This window comes from Protomyctophum bolini (assembly GCF_963924005.1).
Source record: "Protomyctophum bolini genome assembly, chromosome: 6".
Classification (NCBI taxonomy): domain Eukaryota; kingdom Metazoa; phylum Chordata; class Actinopteri; order Myctophiformes; family Myctophidae; genus Protomyctophum; species Protomyctophum bolini.
Window position 1 is genome coordinate 44,083,601 of NC_137867.1, and position 18,244 is coordinate 44,101,844.

Sequence of the window (18,244 nt, forward strand, 5' to 3'; positions counted from 1 at the left end):
AGCTCATAGCGCGCCACCGAGTGGCGCGCTACGATCTTGTAGGTCTGCTATTTTTTTAAAGTCGTGAAAATGTGGCGGAAATCTTTGAATATATATTTCAGAGCGAACATTTTTAACTAAAGTATTGGCTTCTGGGGGGTCCTTCATGGAATGTTGAGATGGGGGTCCGTGGCCCAATAGAGAGAATTCTGGGGGTCCTTGACATGAAAAAAATATATATTTCTTTTTAAGCCTTTTTTTTAATCGACCTCAGTCCGCAATGGGTTAAGCAATATCACTGCTTAAAACGCAACTTAATGAACTTGTTATTATGTAATTGCTGCCAAGCAGGAGTCAAAGTGTGTCTTTACTACTAGTGCAGCATGTTTTTACGTCTCTCTACACCCCTCATTTCCTCATTTCCTGGCCGCTTGGTATCGGCTCCCGGGCCAAGTAAGTCCCCCTTTAGTCGTGTCTGATCTGTTTTAAAAGCATTGCCCCTGCAGGGAAGACTGGATCGGGGGGTGCCTCTCTCCCATGCCTCCACAGACCTGCCATATAGATCCTCAATGAAAATCACTCATTTAGTGACCGACCATAATCTGAAGATTCACCTCTACATGCATTGTCCACCCCACACCATTTGTACACCAAGTGTATAGTGCTTTATTGAGTCTTACACTTCACAGTTAACAGTTTCTGTATTGAGTTGTGCTTGAAATGTACTGTAATTCTGCAAACTGTTAATACAGTAAATACTTCAATCAATCAAACTTCTTCTACTTCTCTCTCTCGAGGCTATACTGCCCATCTATCTTGATCACGGATCACGGATCGGTTTCGTTGTTTGTTTCTCTTGATCGCCAATGTAAAAGCGTCACCGTGTGTAATGTTTTGTCCATTCTGTGTGGTCGACACAGACACGTCCCTGCTCTTCTACTGAGACATTTAGATCCTGTGTCAAGGTGAGACGGGACCTTTGACCTTTGACACAATCCTCTGGTCTCTGGTTTGACACGAGTTTTGACCTGAAGGTCAAGATTCAGTGTATCCCCAGAGCAAGCAGTAAGTAGCACCAACAGTACACAGGAGCCCATTGGTTCAAATCACTCACGCAGGAGCCCATTGGTTCAAATCACTCACGCAGGAGCCCATAGGTTCAAATATCCGGGGTAGAAGAGTAAAGTTATATAGTGCAACTTTAAGAATGTCATTTAGGGACAGCATGTTATTTAGACCAGTCGTTCCCAAACTGTTTTCATGTCAAGCCAAGGAAAGGACCCCCAAATTGACATTCATCAGCCTGCGGACCCCCATTTGTACGGCTCTAGGGACCCCCACTTTAACACACGTTAAGCTACAGACAGTCTGACCCAGTGGTTCTCAAATATGAACACATTAAAGACACCCAAATTGATGTGTATTTGGCCACACGGGCCCTCATCTGAAAATGATCAGTGCCAGGGACCCCCATAAGAGAAGATTTGTGCTGTTGAACATTTTTCAAAAATAGCAACAACTTAATCCAAACAGTCAAAAAAGTATAACATTCCTAGAAAGTATCTCATTTTCCTCCCTGGGGGTCCCGCCCGGACCCCCAACTTCGAGAAACACTGGTCTCAACTTCCGCCTCAGCAAAGAAGACGGTTTTCACCTGTCAATTATCAAGACCTTTACTCAGAAACGCACTTTGACTCAAGACAACAACCCAACCGATTCAAGGTCTGCATGCTGCCTGGAATGGTCACTATATAGACCTTTAACACTGGGACCCAAACCCAAATGACCACCATGACTGACCACAAACCACCACTGTCGCACTGCACACAAATTACAGGGGAGTCCAGTAAGTAGTCCACTGCACTGCCCCTCCGTACATAATATGTCTTCTGTTCCTCCTTCCACTTATCCTGCTCTCCCCCCGCCCCCTCTCTCTCTCTCTCTCTAATTGTGGCCAACCCACATCTGGTAGACTCCATTAGAACTTGAAGACACTGTTTATTTGGTCTAATTACTAAAACAAACCCACCATGGGAAAAAGAGCCCGGCCGGGTCCAGGTACTGACCACTGTGTGTGTGCGTGCATGCGTGTGTTTATGTGTGTCTTGCGAGTCGTGGCAGCTCTAATGACTAGTGCAAATGTGTGTTTTACGAGGCTGGGAACTCTTCAACGGTCTATAAGAATGTCTTATGGTTGTACAGTAAGCTACAGTAAGCTACAGTAAACTGACAGCCAGCGGTGGAAAAAGTACTCAATTGTTTTTGCTTAACCCCATTTAGACCTTTTCATGTCGAGGACCTCCAAAAATAAATGTAATTTTATTGGCCGCCGACCCCATGTGAAAATATGTTGTTCCAACAACGACCCCCCAGAAGCAAAGACTTGAGTTAAAAAACGTTCGCTGTGAAAGAATATGTTATTCAAAGACTTGCGCCACATTTTAACGATATTTTTCAAAAATAGCAGACCTACAAGCTCGTAGCGCGGCACCGCACTATGAGCTTGTAGATCTGCTATTTCTGAGTGGTGCAACCACTCAAAGGAACAGCAATGTCCGTCCTAACCTATGTGACTATGTTTAGAGTACCAGTAGGGGCAAAGGTGGTGCTGTTGTGCCAGAAACAGAGAGAGAGAGAGAGAGATAGTGTTGCACTGTTGCCTGCTAATTACAGAGAGAGAAAGAGAGAGAGAGCGAGAGAGAGAGAGAGAGAGAGGCAGGGGGAGAGGGGAGTTGCACCACTCAGTTCACACAGGTGTGATTTTCAATAGCTAAAGCATAATATAATGCTTAAAAAAAACACCAAAAGGGGTTCCCGCTCAAAATTGGTTAAGCAAAATGTATCAATGCTGCAATGTAGAACTAGTCTGTTACAATGTATAACTAGTCCGTTACAATGTAGAACTAGTCCGTTACAATGTAGAACTAGTCTGTTAACTAGTCCGTTACAATGTAGAACTAGTCCGTTACAATGTATAACTAGTCTGTTACAATGTAGAACTAGTCCGTTACAATGTAGAACTAGTCCGTTACAATGTAGAACTATTCCGTTACAATGTAGAACTAGTATGTTACAATGTAGAACTAGTCCGTTACAATGTAGAACTAGTCCGTTACAATGTAGAACTAGTCTGTTAACTAGTCCGTTACAATGTAGAACTAGTCCGTTACAATGTATAACTAGTCTGTTACAATGTAGAACTAGTCCGTTACAATGTAGAACTAGTCCGTTACAATGTAGAACTAGTATGTTACAATGTAGAACTAGTCCGTTACAATGTAGAACTAGTCCGTTACAATGTAGAACTAGTCCGTTACAATGTAGAACTAGTCTGTTACAATGTAGAACTAGTCTGTTACAATGTAGAACTAGTCCGTGACTCGCAAAAATGTACTTAAGGTAACAAAAGTATAAAGTGTATGCAGAATGTTCCATTTCATGTTTTCAAAATTTTAATATTTTTTTAATGTATAAAAAATCTTTTGAAAATAGCTCACAATAGCACAAGAGCTTGTAGATCGGCTATTTTCAAATGGCTGTAAATGTAAATAGGGAAAGGAAAAGAAAGGTACAATGTTTACCCAGGGTAACTGGACTAAGGAAAGGAAATGTACTATGTTTACCCATGGTAACTGGACTAAGGAAAGGAAAGGTATATATGTTTACCCAGGGTAACTGGACTAAGGAAAGGAAAGGTACTATGTTTACCCAGGGTAACTGGACTAAGGAAAGGAAAGTTACCATGTTTACCCAGGGTAACTGGACTAAGCTCAAGAACTTGTTTACAGCCAGGCCCTGCTCATAGAACATTTCATGGTAGGGGTTCAATGCCTTGCTCAAGGGCACTTCAGCGGTGGTGATTTTAACGTGCCGGTCCGGGGATACGAACTATAGCGACCTTCCGATATCAAGACCGCTCCGCAAACCGTTCGGCCACCGCTGGCTGAAGCGGGTGATGTTTGTGTTGTAATAATAATCAGAGTAAATAAAGTTTTCTCTGAGATATATAGTACTGGAAATTGTAAATACCTCAAAAGAACAGCAGTTAAGTGAGGACTGGAGTCTCTGAAAGGGCAACTGGCAGAGAGTGAGACAGAGTGACAGAGTGAGGACCAGAGTCTCTGAAAGGGCACCTGGCAGAGAGTGAGACAGAGTGACGACTAGAGTCTCTGAAAGGGCACCTGGCAGAGAGTGAGACAGAGTGACGACTAGAGTCTCTGAAAGGGCACCTGGCAGAGAGCGAGACAGACGTTTTCTGTGTGGGGCTGAATGGGCGCAAAACCACAAGTAATCATGGGTATTATGGGGCATGCCGCCATGTCCCCTTTCAGTTGTTCTCCTGTGATCCACGGACAGGTGGTCAGGCTCAACAGCAACCTGAATGAGGAAGTGGAGTATATGTTCAGTGCTACACACATAGGCTACAGCACGCACGCACACGCGCACACACGCACACACACACACGCACGCACGCACGCACGCGCGCACGCACACACTTTGTTTTGTACAAAAGAAGAAAACAAAAGTTTTGTGTTTGTTGCGTTGACTTGAATTTATGCCACATCTCCTCATCCTAATCTTAACAATAATGGATCTAACCCTTATCTTTATGAAATACATTTAAGAGAGGCGACAATTGTGTGTTCCCAGTCAACTGGCTTGTGCGCGCGCGCACACACACACACACACACACACACACACACACACACACACACACACACACAATTAGACTGTCAGTCCAATCAGCCGGTGATCAAAGTCTGTGCGACATATCTAGCGTGCTACTCGTACTGCGTGCTGTCTATATGTCGTGACTGTCAGTCAGTCTGATGATCCAGAGACTGATCCAGTGAAGCCCGTCTCACCAGCCCGGCTCTGGGCAGACTGGAAACGCACACCGGGGGCAAAGGCGCTCCATATTAAATCTCTTGGCTGTGTGATGATATTTAGGATCAGATATACAGCACCTTTTCTTCCCGGGCCACCCCCCCCGGGCCACCCCCCCCCCCCCCCCCCCGTTTCCTGACTCTGAATGGAAAAGAGGGGAAGGGGGAGCTGAGGGAGGGATAAAGATGAACTCATCTGACTAGAGCAAACAGAGGTGGCTTTGAAGAATCCACCATAGCGTCGCATCAGGGGAGACAAGGAGCCACTTTCATTGATGTGGATGTGTACTGTATAGCAGTCACCATGCCAGCCGGGGATTAATGGGTATGCTTGTTATCTGACCGCAGCGGTGGAGAAGTGTGTGTGTGCGCACAACCCCCCCCACACACACACACACACACACACACACACACCAGGGAGTTCATCAAAGCTCCAGTGCCACTTAAGTGATTGATTATCAGAGGTATATATCACTGCCTCGGGTCTCTGGATAGAGCGCAGCGCACTACTGACGATTAAAGACAGATTATTATTAATGGTTTGCTCCGTTTGCGTGCCGGTGTCACACACTGACAACAGCCAGCTCACACTCACAGCGTGTCACTCACTATACAGTGCACCAAGCCCTTAACCCATTCTGACCTGAGATCAGATTCACACGAGGTTTCCACTGGACACACACTGGTCTGATTAAGTTGGAGACCACTTTCTCAGGCATTCATCCTGGTTATTTATTTCTGTTAGGGTTGTCCCCATCCAATCACGTGATCGGAAATAAGGGGGCCGATCACGTCATTTTCAAATGATCGGAATCGGATCGGGAGCAAAACATATTATTGTCTGTGATTTGGGATGGCATACTGTAATAATAATAATAATAATATGGTATATATTATAATATAATAAGTGTTTTATAAAATCAGGAAATCAGATCAGATCAGGAAAAATCGGTATCGGCATGCAGACACTCAAAATCAAATGACCGGATGGGGATCGGGAGCTAAAACACATGATCAGGACCGGATCGGGATCGGGAGCTAAAACACATGATCAGGACCGGATCGGGATCGGGAGCTAAAACACATGATCAGGACCGGATCGGGATCGGGAGCTAAAACACATGATCAGGACCGGATCGGGATCGGGAGCTAAAACACATGATCAGGACCGGATCGGGATCAGGAGCTAAAACACATGATCAGGACCGGATCGGGATCGGGAGCTAAAACACATGATCAGGACCGGATCGGGATCGGGAGCTAAAACACATGATCAGGACCGGATCGGGATCAGGAGCTAAAACACATGATCAGGACCGGATCGGGATCGGGAGCTAAAACACATGATCAGGACCGGATCGGGATCGGGAGCTAAAACACATGATCAGGACCGGATGGGGATCCGGAGCTAAAACACATGATCAGGACCGGATGGGGATCCGGAGCTAAAACACATGATCAGGACCGGATGGGGATCCGGAGCTAAAACACATGATCAGGACCGGATGGGGATCCGGAGCTAAAACACATGATCAGGACCGGATCAGTATCGGGAGCTAAAACACATTTGCTACTGAACTGGATAAAAGTCTGATTTATTCATACGCTTCAGCGGAAAGAGTGGCGCGCGCAAAACACTTTCGCACCGAAGCAAAAAAATCTGAATTCATGAGTGCACTGTAGCCGAGGGAGCTGAGATTTGGGTTCTAACACCAAACGATAAGTTATGCCATTCGTTACTAAAGGTGTTACAGCGTGTCTGGTTCACACTTAACCCATTCTGACCTGAGATCAGATTCTGAAAATGTCTTCTACATCCTGACAGTTTTCTGAAAAAGCTATACGTTTCCATGTCAGTCGTTCTTCGATTTTTCAAAAATAGCAGACTCGGTGGCGCGCTACGAGCTTGTAGATCTGCTATTTTTTGAGTGGCACGCTACGAGCTTGTAGATCTGCTATTTTTCGAGTGGCGCGCTACGAGCTTGTAGATCTGCTATTTTTCAATAGCATACCATGACTGAGGCCTCAGACAGAAATAGTAGATGTACTGTACAAGCTTGCAGCTTGCTTAGAAGGGGTTAAAAATAGTAGCACATATTTTTTTTTCATCCTGAGAAGGCACTAAAGCTAACCTCTGATATACTCAAGGTCACACAAAATGCTGTGTATCAACGGGCTGTCAAAAGCCCTTTTCTTTTTCCAGCACATTAACGTCAACCAGCTGAAGTTGATGGGATTCAACCTCTCAGCAAACTTCCTTCCTCACTGACCCTCACTCGCCCCGACGAACATCTCTCATCTCTCTGGCATGATGGGGCGGCGCTGGCTGGCTGGCTGCTAAAGCACCTTTCATTCCAGCAGCATTCAGGAATTCAGATATATTTTTTTTTTTTGCTTGCTTGCTCTGGATTGCAGCTCGTGGTGTCAATCGGGCGCTGCTTTCTGTTACCGCCAGTCCGCTATACGGTATACATGAGAGGGGCCTCCTTCAAGTTCTTTGGAGATAAAACATTAAGGCATTATCTCTGTGGCTGGGCGCCAGATATGGAGGTGTGGTATTCTATTCATGGTACGGTATGGCATGTGAAGTATATCGGCATCCCTGCACCGCACTGAAACATTCGATGGCACTCGCTTAAAGGGACACTTCACCCTTTTTGCAAAAACATAATATGTTAATGACGTTAAGAAGCTTTAGAACACTTTCATGGGGGTCTTTATGTGTGTAATATGTGGTTTTAGATATTTTAGATTGTAGCAGTGAGCCTGTTGTCTCTGATGTCATGGACACTGGGCTCACTTCCTTCCTGGACTACATGTTGTCTCAGTAAAACAGATCTCCCCCCTATCCACAAGGAGGAGCAGAGCACCAAAGAATTATGGGAATTGTAGTCCAGGAAGGTAGTGAGACCAGTGTCCATGACATCAGAGACACTGTGCTCACTGCTACAATCTAAAATAGCTAAAACCACATATTACACACATAAAGACCAAACTAAACATCATTAACATATATATTTTTGCAAAAAGGGTGAAGTGTCCCTTTAACCCATTCTGACCGGGAACCCGTTTTGGTGTTAGCATCATGTTATGCTTTAGCTATTGAAAAATAGCAGATCTACAAGCTCATAGCGCGCCACCGAGTGGCGCGCTACGAGCTTGTAGGTCTGCTATTTTTTGAAAAATCGAAGAACGACTGACTTTTTTATAATCTGATCTCAGGTCAGAATGGGTTCATCAGACCAGTTTGTGTCCCGTGGAAACCTCGTATGAATCTGATCTCAGGTCAGAATGGGTTAACCCCTAGCATCCCTATACTGGACATGTCATGTATGGGTGAAGATCTTCAAGAGCCTTCGACTACATTTTGAAAATAGCTGATTCACAAGCTCACAACAACAACACGTCACGTCACATCACGAGCTTGTAGATTGGCTTTTCTTTTTTTTTTTAATTCGTTTTAGTTTTTTAGTTTAATACGTTTTTTAAATATGGCTTAAAACCCATTTTGGGTCTGCTATTTTTGAAAAATCGAAGAACGACTGACATGGAAACGTAGCTTTTTCAGAAAACTGTCAGGATGTATAGAAGACATTTTTAGAATCTGATCTCAGGTCAAAATGGGTTAAATATGGCTTAAGTGGTTAATTTTCACTGGGCCACAAGTATGCTATTTTGCATATTAATTTAGCTCGTTGGCAGATTAAAAGATCACTCTTTAATCCAAGCCTTGGCTTGGTATTCAATGAAATACAGTAGTTAGCACTGACCTGACATGCTACTATTACAACAGGGAAAAAAAGCTTTGTGTGTATTTTAAGACCCACCTGGTTGTGACTACTAGCCCGCACCTATCTTTCCTCATACTGCTGACTATGCAGCGTGTGTATCAATCAATTCATCAAATCATTCAATATGCACACTCCATGCTGCAGTAGGCAATCATCAGCGACAGCTTTACACAAAACACACACATGTTGCTCCGCTCAAAAGCACGTATACAAAAAAAAACACGCGTTCTGCTGCACTGAAGAGATAGGAAACCAACCAGCCGTTTTCATTTCATTTAGCCCGCTCCGCTTAAAAACAGCGTTCGGTCCTCCAGGCAGTCAGTCCTCACAGCAAGTCGGGAAACCTTCCAACTGTCAAAACAAACACAAGTCGCTCTTCCAAGTAGCCGTGAAAGCAATCTGGATCCCGCCATCTAAACTCTGTCTACACCAGGCCCAGGGCCCTGGTCGCAGTGACAGCCCGGATCCCGCCATCTAAACCCTGTCTACACCAGGGCCATCTAAACCCTGTCTACACCAGGGCCATCTAAACCCTGTCTACACCAGGGCCATCTAAACTCTGTCTACACCAGGGCCATCTAAACCCTGTCTACACCAGGGCCATCTAAACCCTGTCTACACCAGGGCCATCTAAAACCCTGTCTACACCAGGGCCATCTAAACCCTGTCTACACCAGGGCCATCTAAACCCTGTCTACACCAGGGCCATCTAAACCCTGTCTACACCAGGGCCATCTAAACCCTGTCTACAGCAGGGCCATCTAAACCCTGTCTACACCAGGGCCATCTAAACCCTGTCTACACCAGGGCCATCTAAACCCTGTCTACACCAGGGCCATCTAAACTCTGTCTACACCAGGGCCATCTAAACTCTGTCTACACCAGGGCCATCTAAACTCTGTCTACACCAGGGCCATCTAAACCCTGTCTACACCAGGGCCATCTAAACCCTGTCTACACCAGGGCCATCTAAACCCCGTCTACACCAGGGCCATCTAAACTCTGTCTACACCAGGGCCCTGCATGGTTGCAGTGACAGCTCGCACAAAGAGAAAGTACATTACAAGCACTGGGCCTTGCCTTGCACCCCCCCCCCCCCCCTATCAGAAAACAGCAGAAATAGCCTCTCACTCTCTCCCATCTCCATGTTTAATTGGAGAAGTCTGAGGAGCAGGACAGTGCAGGGGCACAATGATGGCTTTGTGGTCCTCTGGAGGGGATGGAGAGAGAGGAGGGGGGGGGGGGGGGGGGGGGGTTTGAATGAAGGGAGTGAACAACACAGCCAGACCAAATTAAGATGTGGCGCGGAGCCAAGATGGCCTAGGAACTCCAGAGGGCCTTTTAGTCCACTGCCCTGACAAACCCAGCAGGCCCTGATTGGGCTACAACACACCTGTCCACCTTCCACACACACACACACTGCACCGGTAAGACCACACTAGCCCGCACTTCCTTTGCCATGGTAGGTAAAGAGAGGGTGCAGGCCGGGGCAACATGGTAGGGTATAGGTAGGCGGGGTAAAGAGAGGGTGCAGGCCGGGGCAACATGGTAGGGTAGGTAGGCGGGGTAAAGAGAGGGTGCAGGCCGGGGCAACAACAGAGAGACCTCAAGGTCTGCACGGGGCAAATAACTCTCAGGGAAGTCCAAGACTCATGGGAAAAACTGAGGTTAAAAGAAAATCATGTCTGCCCATTTTTTTTGCCACGTTAGATTATGAAAGCACCTTGTTGCCTGCATGCCCCTTAAACTGCCTCGTAATCATCTGTCCCCAGAGCGTGAGACTACGAGAGACACAGAGAGAGAGAGGGGGAGAGAAAGCGCGCGCATGTGTGTGAGAGAGAGAGAGAGAGAGAGAGAGAGAGAGAGAGAGAGAGAGAGAGAGAGAGAGAGAGAGAAAGCATTGAGAACCATTGAAGAAGGGACACAATCCCAGGAGAGAGGAGGAGGGTGGGAGGGGGTTGGAGGACATGGTCTGAGGGTCTCTCTGGGAAGCCTCACCCAGATTAGTCACACAGAATTAATCGCAGCGGAGAACAATGGTCGCAGAGCTTCTGGCAACCCCAGCTGTCGCTCCGCGAAAGAAAAGATTAACAAGATTTAGGACTCTGTGCGAGCCTGCGAGACTTTGGCTGTTGAGGGGTGTGTGTGTGTGTGTGTGTGTGTGTGTGTGTGTGGTGGCATTAGCAGACATGAGCAGACTGAGAGACACGCGTGCACATGTGCATGTTCATGTGCGATTGTGCGTGCGCGTGTGTGTGTGCAGCGATGATGACCTCTGGCCCATGATCGTTGATTTCGTCGACTAAAACTAAGACGAAAAATGTTCGTCGACTACCTTTTTCCACTGACGGAAACTAAATGGAAACTAAGCTATATGACGACTAAAACTATGACTAAATATACTGACAATTTCGTCAACAAATAAAAAACTAGACTAAAATGTTATAGGAAGGGACTAGTGATTCTGTATAAGTCATTTTACACTTGTTTGCATGTTGAAAATAGACGATCTACAAGCTCACAACGCGTCGCAGTTGTAGATCGGCTATTGTCAGCAAGTGTAAAATCAGCCATTACGACGGCATCAAGGCCCGCCAAATTACATTTCAGTCGACTAAATCAACTGCAGATTTAGTCGACTAAAATCGCATGACATTTAGTCGACTAAAACTAGACTAAAACAGTAAAACATTCCTCCACGTGACAACAAAATGTGACTAAAACTAAATGAAACCAAAGTCAGACTAAACTATGAACTAAACTAAAATAGAATTTTGCTGCCAAAAACAACACTGGCTCCCATCCACCCACACATTGGCTGCAGGGCTCTGGCCGTTTGCCCTCCGGGAACAACAAGGAACGTTACTTTCTCTCCCTTGCCCTTTCCAGGCCTGGGAAATCCTACACAGTGACTTCCAGTAGCAGTATTATTAAGGTCTTCCAGACAGTAGCTGCTGCTCTGCTTTATTCCCACGTTGTCTTGCCCAACGAGGCTTGTTTATATCAAGGGAAAGTGTGTTTGATTGTAAACTTACTTGCACTCTCCATTGCCGTCCAGAGTAGCCTCACAGGTCCCCTGGTTCAAACACAATTCTGTGGGCATGGAGCATCTTCGGCCTGAGAGTAATTTAAAAAAAAGTGTGAATGTAAATGATAAAGTTTTGTTTAATTCAATTTCATTTGTTCTAATGGCATTCTAAAATCTAAAGGCAATCAGAGATATTTGAATATATCTGATTTCCTTGTTCTATCTTTGTATCGATATTCTTCTTGCCTTTACTGTAAACTACCAAATAATAAGGGTAGCTTTGGGGGGGAAACACACGTACACGCGCGCGCGCACACGCACACACACACACACACACACACACAGTCATACACGCACACATATACACACACACACTCACACACACACCTTTTTTTACACTTATAAAATTGTGACGTGAAAACAAAGTTGAAGTTGAGTTGTTCCTACTAAAAGTCAATTAGTGGAGAAAGAAAATATAAATAAGGCTTGTCTCGTTTATTGTCTTGGCATGTTTTATCAATAACATTCCAGGAAAGCCTGCTGCTAATGTTTGTTTATTCATCATCACAGTATATGGCTTTATGATCCTATTACTCATCGACTGTAGACTGGTGTCTTTTGCCACCTGTAAGCGCAAGTGCACCTGGATGAATCCTATACTCAGTATACTGTCGCTAAGGAAAGAAAGAATAGATCTACACAAGCGAGTACGTGCAATGAGGAGTATATGAGCGACACTTTCTGCCAGTCTGAGATGTTTTCATGTTGCTGTGTGTGTGATCAATGATCATAAACATGACCTAGACAATAAGTTACAGTCAGAGAGCTATATCATTGCAGGCAGGCTGCGGAGCAGAAATATATTGAATCCAAAGTTAATATAGGCGCGTGCGTGGCATGGCTGCGTGCACGAATTCATTTCGAAAACAGGTCACAACAAATCACTAAAAATAAGTTTATTTTAAATGAGGTATAGGAAGCAGCTAGGTTGCGTGTCCCGACAAGTTTATATTTATACCGAAACAAATGTATAGCCTATAATGCAACAAGTCAAGTAGGAGGATAGATAGATCATACAACTTAACTATAGCCTAACTTCGCTCATTGTTTCAAAGTTTATCAATACAGTAACAGGACTATAAATGTTGTCCAAACTGCAGTATATTGTACCCTAAACTACTATTTATAGACTATACATCAGAAGGCATCATCCATGGTGCATCATCCTCCTTACCTCGTGCGAGAGCAATCAGCGACAACAAGAAAGTTACTTTCACAAAGAAAATATGCATTCCTTCGATTTAAAGAAAATGGTTGTTTTTATTCCAACGGTAAACCTCACCCTCTTCGACCGGGTAAGGGGGGGTGGGGGGAACAAAAACGTTTTTAAGTCATCATCCTTGGAAAAATATAGAATCCCAAAGTCAGTGGCTGCCTGCCTGCCTGCCTGTTCTGTTCTGTTCTGCGCGACTCCCGTGTTGTGGAGATGTTGTCACTTCAAGTCCCGAGTTGGAAATGACCTGAGGAGTAGGAGGACGGACTGCTTCTCCATTCCCCTGCTCCACATCTAGGGGCGTTCTTCTCCCAAAAGTGTGACTGAAGTGGAGTAAGTGTTCTGTAACTGTTCTGTTTGGGGACTGGACACTGCGACAGCATGGGCGCGCAGTCGCAGATATTAAGTTCTTCTTCCAAAAAGTGAGTGAAGTGTGTGTGTGTGTGTGTGTGTGTGTGTGTGTGTGTGTGTGTGTGTGTGTGTGTGTGGGGGGGGGGGGGGTTCTGTTTTAGCCCAGTCCAGACTGGGCGCGCAGAAGTGCAGCAAGGAAGTTGCAGAACTTTTCCCCCGCATGTGTTTTAAATGTAATAAACTTAATGCACTCAATACAATGAATAATAATAATAATAATAATAATAATAATAATAATAATAATAGGCCTAATAATAATAATAATAAAGCTGCAAGCAGCGATAACCTGCAGACCTCGTCTATTCGGCATACTGTTAATACACTTAGGCTACATACAATCAATCAATCAATCAATCAATCAAACTCACACGTCTGTGCATGTTACGGGCAAATATTGACTTGCACTGCTGTACTCGTCACACTTTCTTTCTTTCTTGCAGGTTTGATGCTCGATGGGAAGCTGCATGGGATTCTCTCTGATAAGGAAACGCTGAGTGAGCTCTAAGGTAAGTTCAGTGTGCAGGATCAACAAACGTGAGGCCAGTTTCCCATGATTAGATGGTCTGTCTATCCCCTGCCATGGTGGCAGGCAGGTAGAGGTTGTCTATCCCCTGCCTGGTGGCAGGCAGGTAGAGGTTGTCTATCCCCTGCCTGGTGGCAGGCAGGTAGAGGTTGTCTATCCCCTGCCTGGTGGCAGGCAGGTAGAGGTTGTCTATCCCCTGCCTGGTGGCAGGCAGGTAGATGTTGTCATGATTAGATGGTCCGTCTATCCCCTGCCTGGTGGCAGGCAGGTAGAGGTTGTCTATCCCCTGCCTGGTGGCAGGCAGGTAGAGGTTGTCTATCCCCTGCCTGGTGGCAGGCAGGTAGATGTTGTCATGATTAGATGGTCCGTCTATCCCCTGCCTGGTGACAGGCAGGTAGATGTTGTCATGATTAGATGGTCCGTCTATCCCCTGCCTGGTGACAGGCAGGTAGATGTTGTCATGATTAGATGGTCCGTCTATCCCCTGCCTGGTGACAGGCAGGTAGATGTTGTCATGATTAGATGGTCCGTCTATCCCCTGCCTGGTGACAGGCAGGTAGATGTTGTCATGATTAGATGGTCCGTCTATCCCCTGCCTGGTGACAGGCAGGTAGATGTTGTCATGATTAGATGGTCCGTCTATCCCCTGCCTGGTGACAGGCAGGTAGATGTTGTCATGATTAGATGGTCCGTCTATCCCCTGCCTGGTGACAGGCAGGTAGATGTTGTCATGATTAGATGGTCCGTCTATCCCCTGCCTGGTGGCAGGCAGGTAGAGGTTGTCTATCCCCTGCCTGGTGACAGGCAGGTAGATGTTGTCATGATTAGATGGTCCGTCTATCCCCTGCCTGGTGACAGGCAGGTAGAGGTTGTCTATCCCCTGCCTGGTGACAGGCAGGTAGATGTTGTCATGCATATGCTCACATTGTCCAGTTGAGTCAAATGCCTAATCGTGTGTGTATATGCAGACTCTTTCACTGGGATATCCAGCCTGATCATACTGAAAATAGCCGATCTACAAACCTCACTGCGCTTGTTGTGAATCTCACATTGTCTGTGTTTGGTGGTGTGGTTTATTGGGCCTAACACAGCTTTATAAATCAGGCAATACAAGCATTACTCTACATGACTGTCAGTGTCTCACAGCAATCAATAATTGGATGGCTCTAAACTTCCTTCAGCTCAATTCCAATAAAACAGAAATCTTAATCATGAAAGCATCACCAACGCTGTTCGGCTCTCTCCCTATAGGCCCTCGATCTGGCTTCTAATATAAATGACTCCGCTAGAAATCTGGGTGTCCTCTTTGATAACCGCATGAACCTATAATCCGAATCCCATGTCAAGAAGGTCACCCATGCAGTCCTGTTTCTTTCACCTCCGTAACATCTCTAAAATCAAACCAGTTCTCACCCCCCAAGACCTATAGAAAAAATCATCCATGCTTTCATCTCCTCCCGCCTCGACTATTGTAATGGACTCTACACTATACCCTCAGCTCCTCCTCAATCCATAAACTTCAACTAGTGCAGAATACAGCTGCCAGGATCCTCACAAACAACACCCCGCAGATCTCAAAATTCTCTTAATAACACACAAGGCATTACACGGACTGGCTCAACTCTATATCTCTGAACTACTGCATGCTAAACCTAACGCACGTTCTCTCAGGTCCTCCAGACTCAAAACTAAGGGTGAAGTGGTCGCCCCCACTTTGTGGAATGCCCTGCCCCTTGAACTGAAGAATGCAGAGTCTGTCGACGGTTTTATAAGAAATTGTTAAAAACGTATATTTATTTCGTCAGCAATGTTTTACCTTCTATTGTTTGTTTCACGCCCTTGTTTTAACATGATTGTTTTGCCTTGTCGTTCAGCACTTTGTAACATTGTTTCACCTTGTTGTTCAGCACTTTGTAACATTGTTTCACCTTGTTGTTCAGCACTTTGTAACATTGTTTTACCCTGTTGTACAGCACTTTGTAACATTGTTTCACCTTGTTGTTCAGCACTTTGTAACATTGTTTCACCTTGTTGTTCAGCACTTTGTAACATTGTTTTACCTTGTTGTTCAGCACTTTGTAACATTGTTTTACCCTGTTGTTCAGCACTTTGTAACATTGTTTTACCCTGTTGTTCAGCACTTTGTAACATTGTTTTACCTTGTTGTTCAGCACTTTGTAACATTGTTTCACCTTGTTGTTCAGCACTTTGTAACATTGTTTCGAAAGGTGCTCTATAAATAAAATGTACTTACTTACTCACTTACTCTAATCAACACAACTCTGCAACATGTATAGCCTGCATACATGTAGATGTGTAAATCTGATTTATAACAAAGAATTATTCGGTTTGCAAGCCAGTATAAATCCTGTCAGTGAAATGCAGTGTCCGCTTTTAAAGCATGCCTGGCTTACAGTTTACCTGCACAGTGGAATTTATTGAGCAGCTGCGACGAATAACGGTCTAAGTCCATAATGTATTCTGACCCTTCCCCCGAAAAGGCCTAGCTGTGCTGACCCCTAATCCATCATTTATTTATTATGGATAATTGGACTTAGACTGTTAATTCATCTCAACTGCATTTTGTTTTCTCTTATTATTTATATTTTAGTGATCATTATTGTATCATTATAGTGTCATCAGTTACTGACAAACAAATAAGTATGACTCGAATTGTTTTTATGTGATGATTGTGGACACAGTGTATACGCCACGGTGTCTGTTGTTGCAACAAAATGCTAACTGTGTGTTTTGTGCACCTTCGGGCCCTCATTTGTTTAATAAATCCTCAACGTGACACCTGGGGGGCCGAGGGGGGGGGGGGGGGTAGTTACAGGTGTGTAGTGAAAGTAGGGAGAACGTTTTGGCCCTGGGGGGGCCGATAAAAGAGGCGACGAGTAGAGAGTTAAGGCCCTGCTGGCATGAAGCCGTTGAGGACACAGAGATGATGAGAAAGATAACCATAGCCGGCGTGTGCTGACAAGAACGCCAAAACCACCAGGAAGCTGCATGGTGAATGTTTACACAAACACACCACCTCCATGGAACTATTAAGCAGTGTTGTTTTTGGCAGCACATTTTTCATTTTTAGTTTTAGTCATATAGACAGTCTTTTGAATAGTTTTCATTTAGTTTTTAGTCACATTTTAGTCACCTGGAATGTGTTAGTGTTATGAGTCTAGTTTTAGTTTTAGACTAAATGTCATGAGATTTTAGTCGACTAAATCTACAGTTGATTTAGTCGACTAAAATGCATTTTGGTGGGCATTGATGCGGACTGTTTTTACACTTGCTGAAAATAGCCGATCTACAAGCTCACGTTGTGCGCTTGTAGATCGGCTATTTTCAGCATGCAACCAAGGGTAAAATGACTTATACTGGATCTCTTGTCCACTAGTCCCTTCCTAACATTTTAGTCTAGTTTTTATTTGTTTTAAATTGTCAGTATATTTAGTCTTAGTTTTAGTCATCATAGCACAGTTTTCATTTAGTTTCCATTTAGTTTTCTTCAGTGGAAAAAGTTAGTCGACGAACATTTTTCGTCTTAGTTTTAGTCGACGAAAACAACACTGAATGGAAGCCCGCCTAGTAATCACATAAAGACCTAAACTTCTTCGTAGACAAATGGCAAAAATAGCAGCTCTGCAAGCTTGCATTGCGGTGTGTTGTGAACTTAAAAAAAGAAAAGAAAAATGGACACAACAGAATTATGGACAAATGCGCCCCAAAGTAGGGAAACAAGGGTCATGAGTTTTTGTTAAATTGTTGCTTATTTGTTCTTCATTAAATAGTTACATTATTATTAAATATAAATATCTATAACATATCAGAGAATTGACATTTCCCAAAATGTCAATGTATCCCTAGCATGCTTCTGTTCAGTCTGAATAGGAGCAGAGGTGTGGATCCCCACCCACCCCTATAGCAAAAAGCACCATATGCACCTCACTGGAACCGTGCCTTGTAGCTTCACACCCTGCAACAAGTCCAACACTATTGTGGGCTTGTAGTTCTACACCATACATTTGTCAGCAACACACCTGTCAGAGCTGCAGTGGGCATGCCCTGCTAAATAACTAATATACAAGGCTTCACCATTCCCTACGCCTGTTACTGTATAGTCCCATAACAATAACAGTAACAAGCAAATCATATATCCACATGATCCTGCAGCGAATATCCAGTGAAAATTTGATCTGCTGTTGTCTTTGTTGTATGGAGGAGGGTGTAGAGGGGAAGAAAGGAGGGAGCAATGCACGTAGGGAATATATATCTATAGGCTGGTTAATGAACCAAAACAAGTGTTAAACAACAACAAAAAAGCATACCACCGTACTGTTTTTTGTAAACATT

At 44.6% G+C, this 18,244-nt stretch overlaps 1 protein-coding gene across 1 annotated transcript in view; it reads right to left on the bottom strand.

Annotated features, from left to right (window-relative positions):
• LOC308317037 (neurogenic locus notch homolog protein 1) overlaps positions 1-13,180 on the bottom strand; it is a gene marked incomplete at its 3' end in the record, with an annotated part of 38,734 nt that extends 25,554 nt beyond the window's left edge. Inside the window, exons 1-2 of the mRNA XM_080765828.1 lie at positions 12,919-13,180; positions 11,692-11,773 (exon numbers count right to left, since the gene is read on the bottom strand). Of these exons, the coding sequence (XP_080621954.1) occupies positions 11,692-11,773; positions 12,919-12,976 (140 nt within the window). The 5' untranslated portion in view covers positions 12,977-13,180. The remainder of the gene's footprint in view (positions 1-11,691; positions 11,774-12,918) is intronic.
• Positions 13,181-18,244: the final 5,064 nt, after the last annotated feature.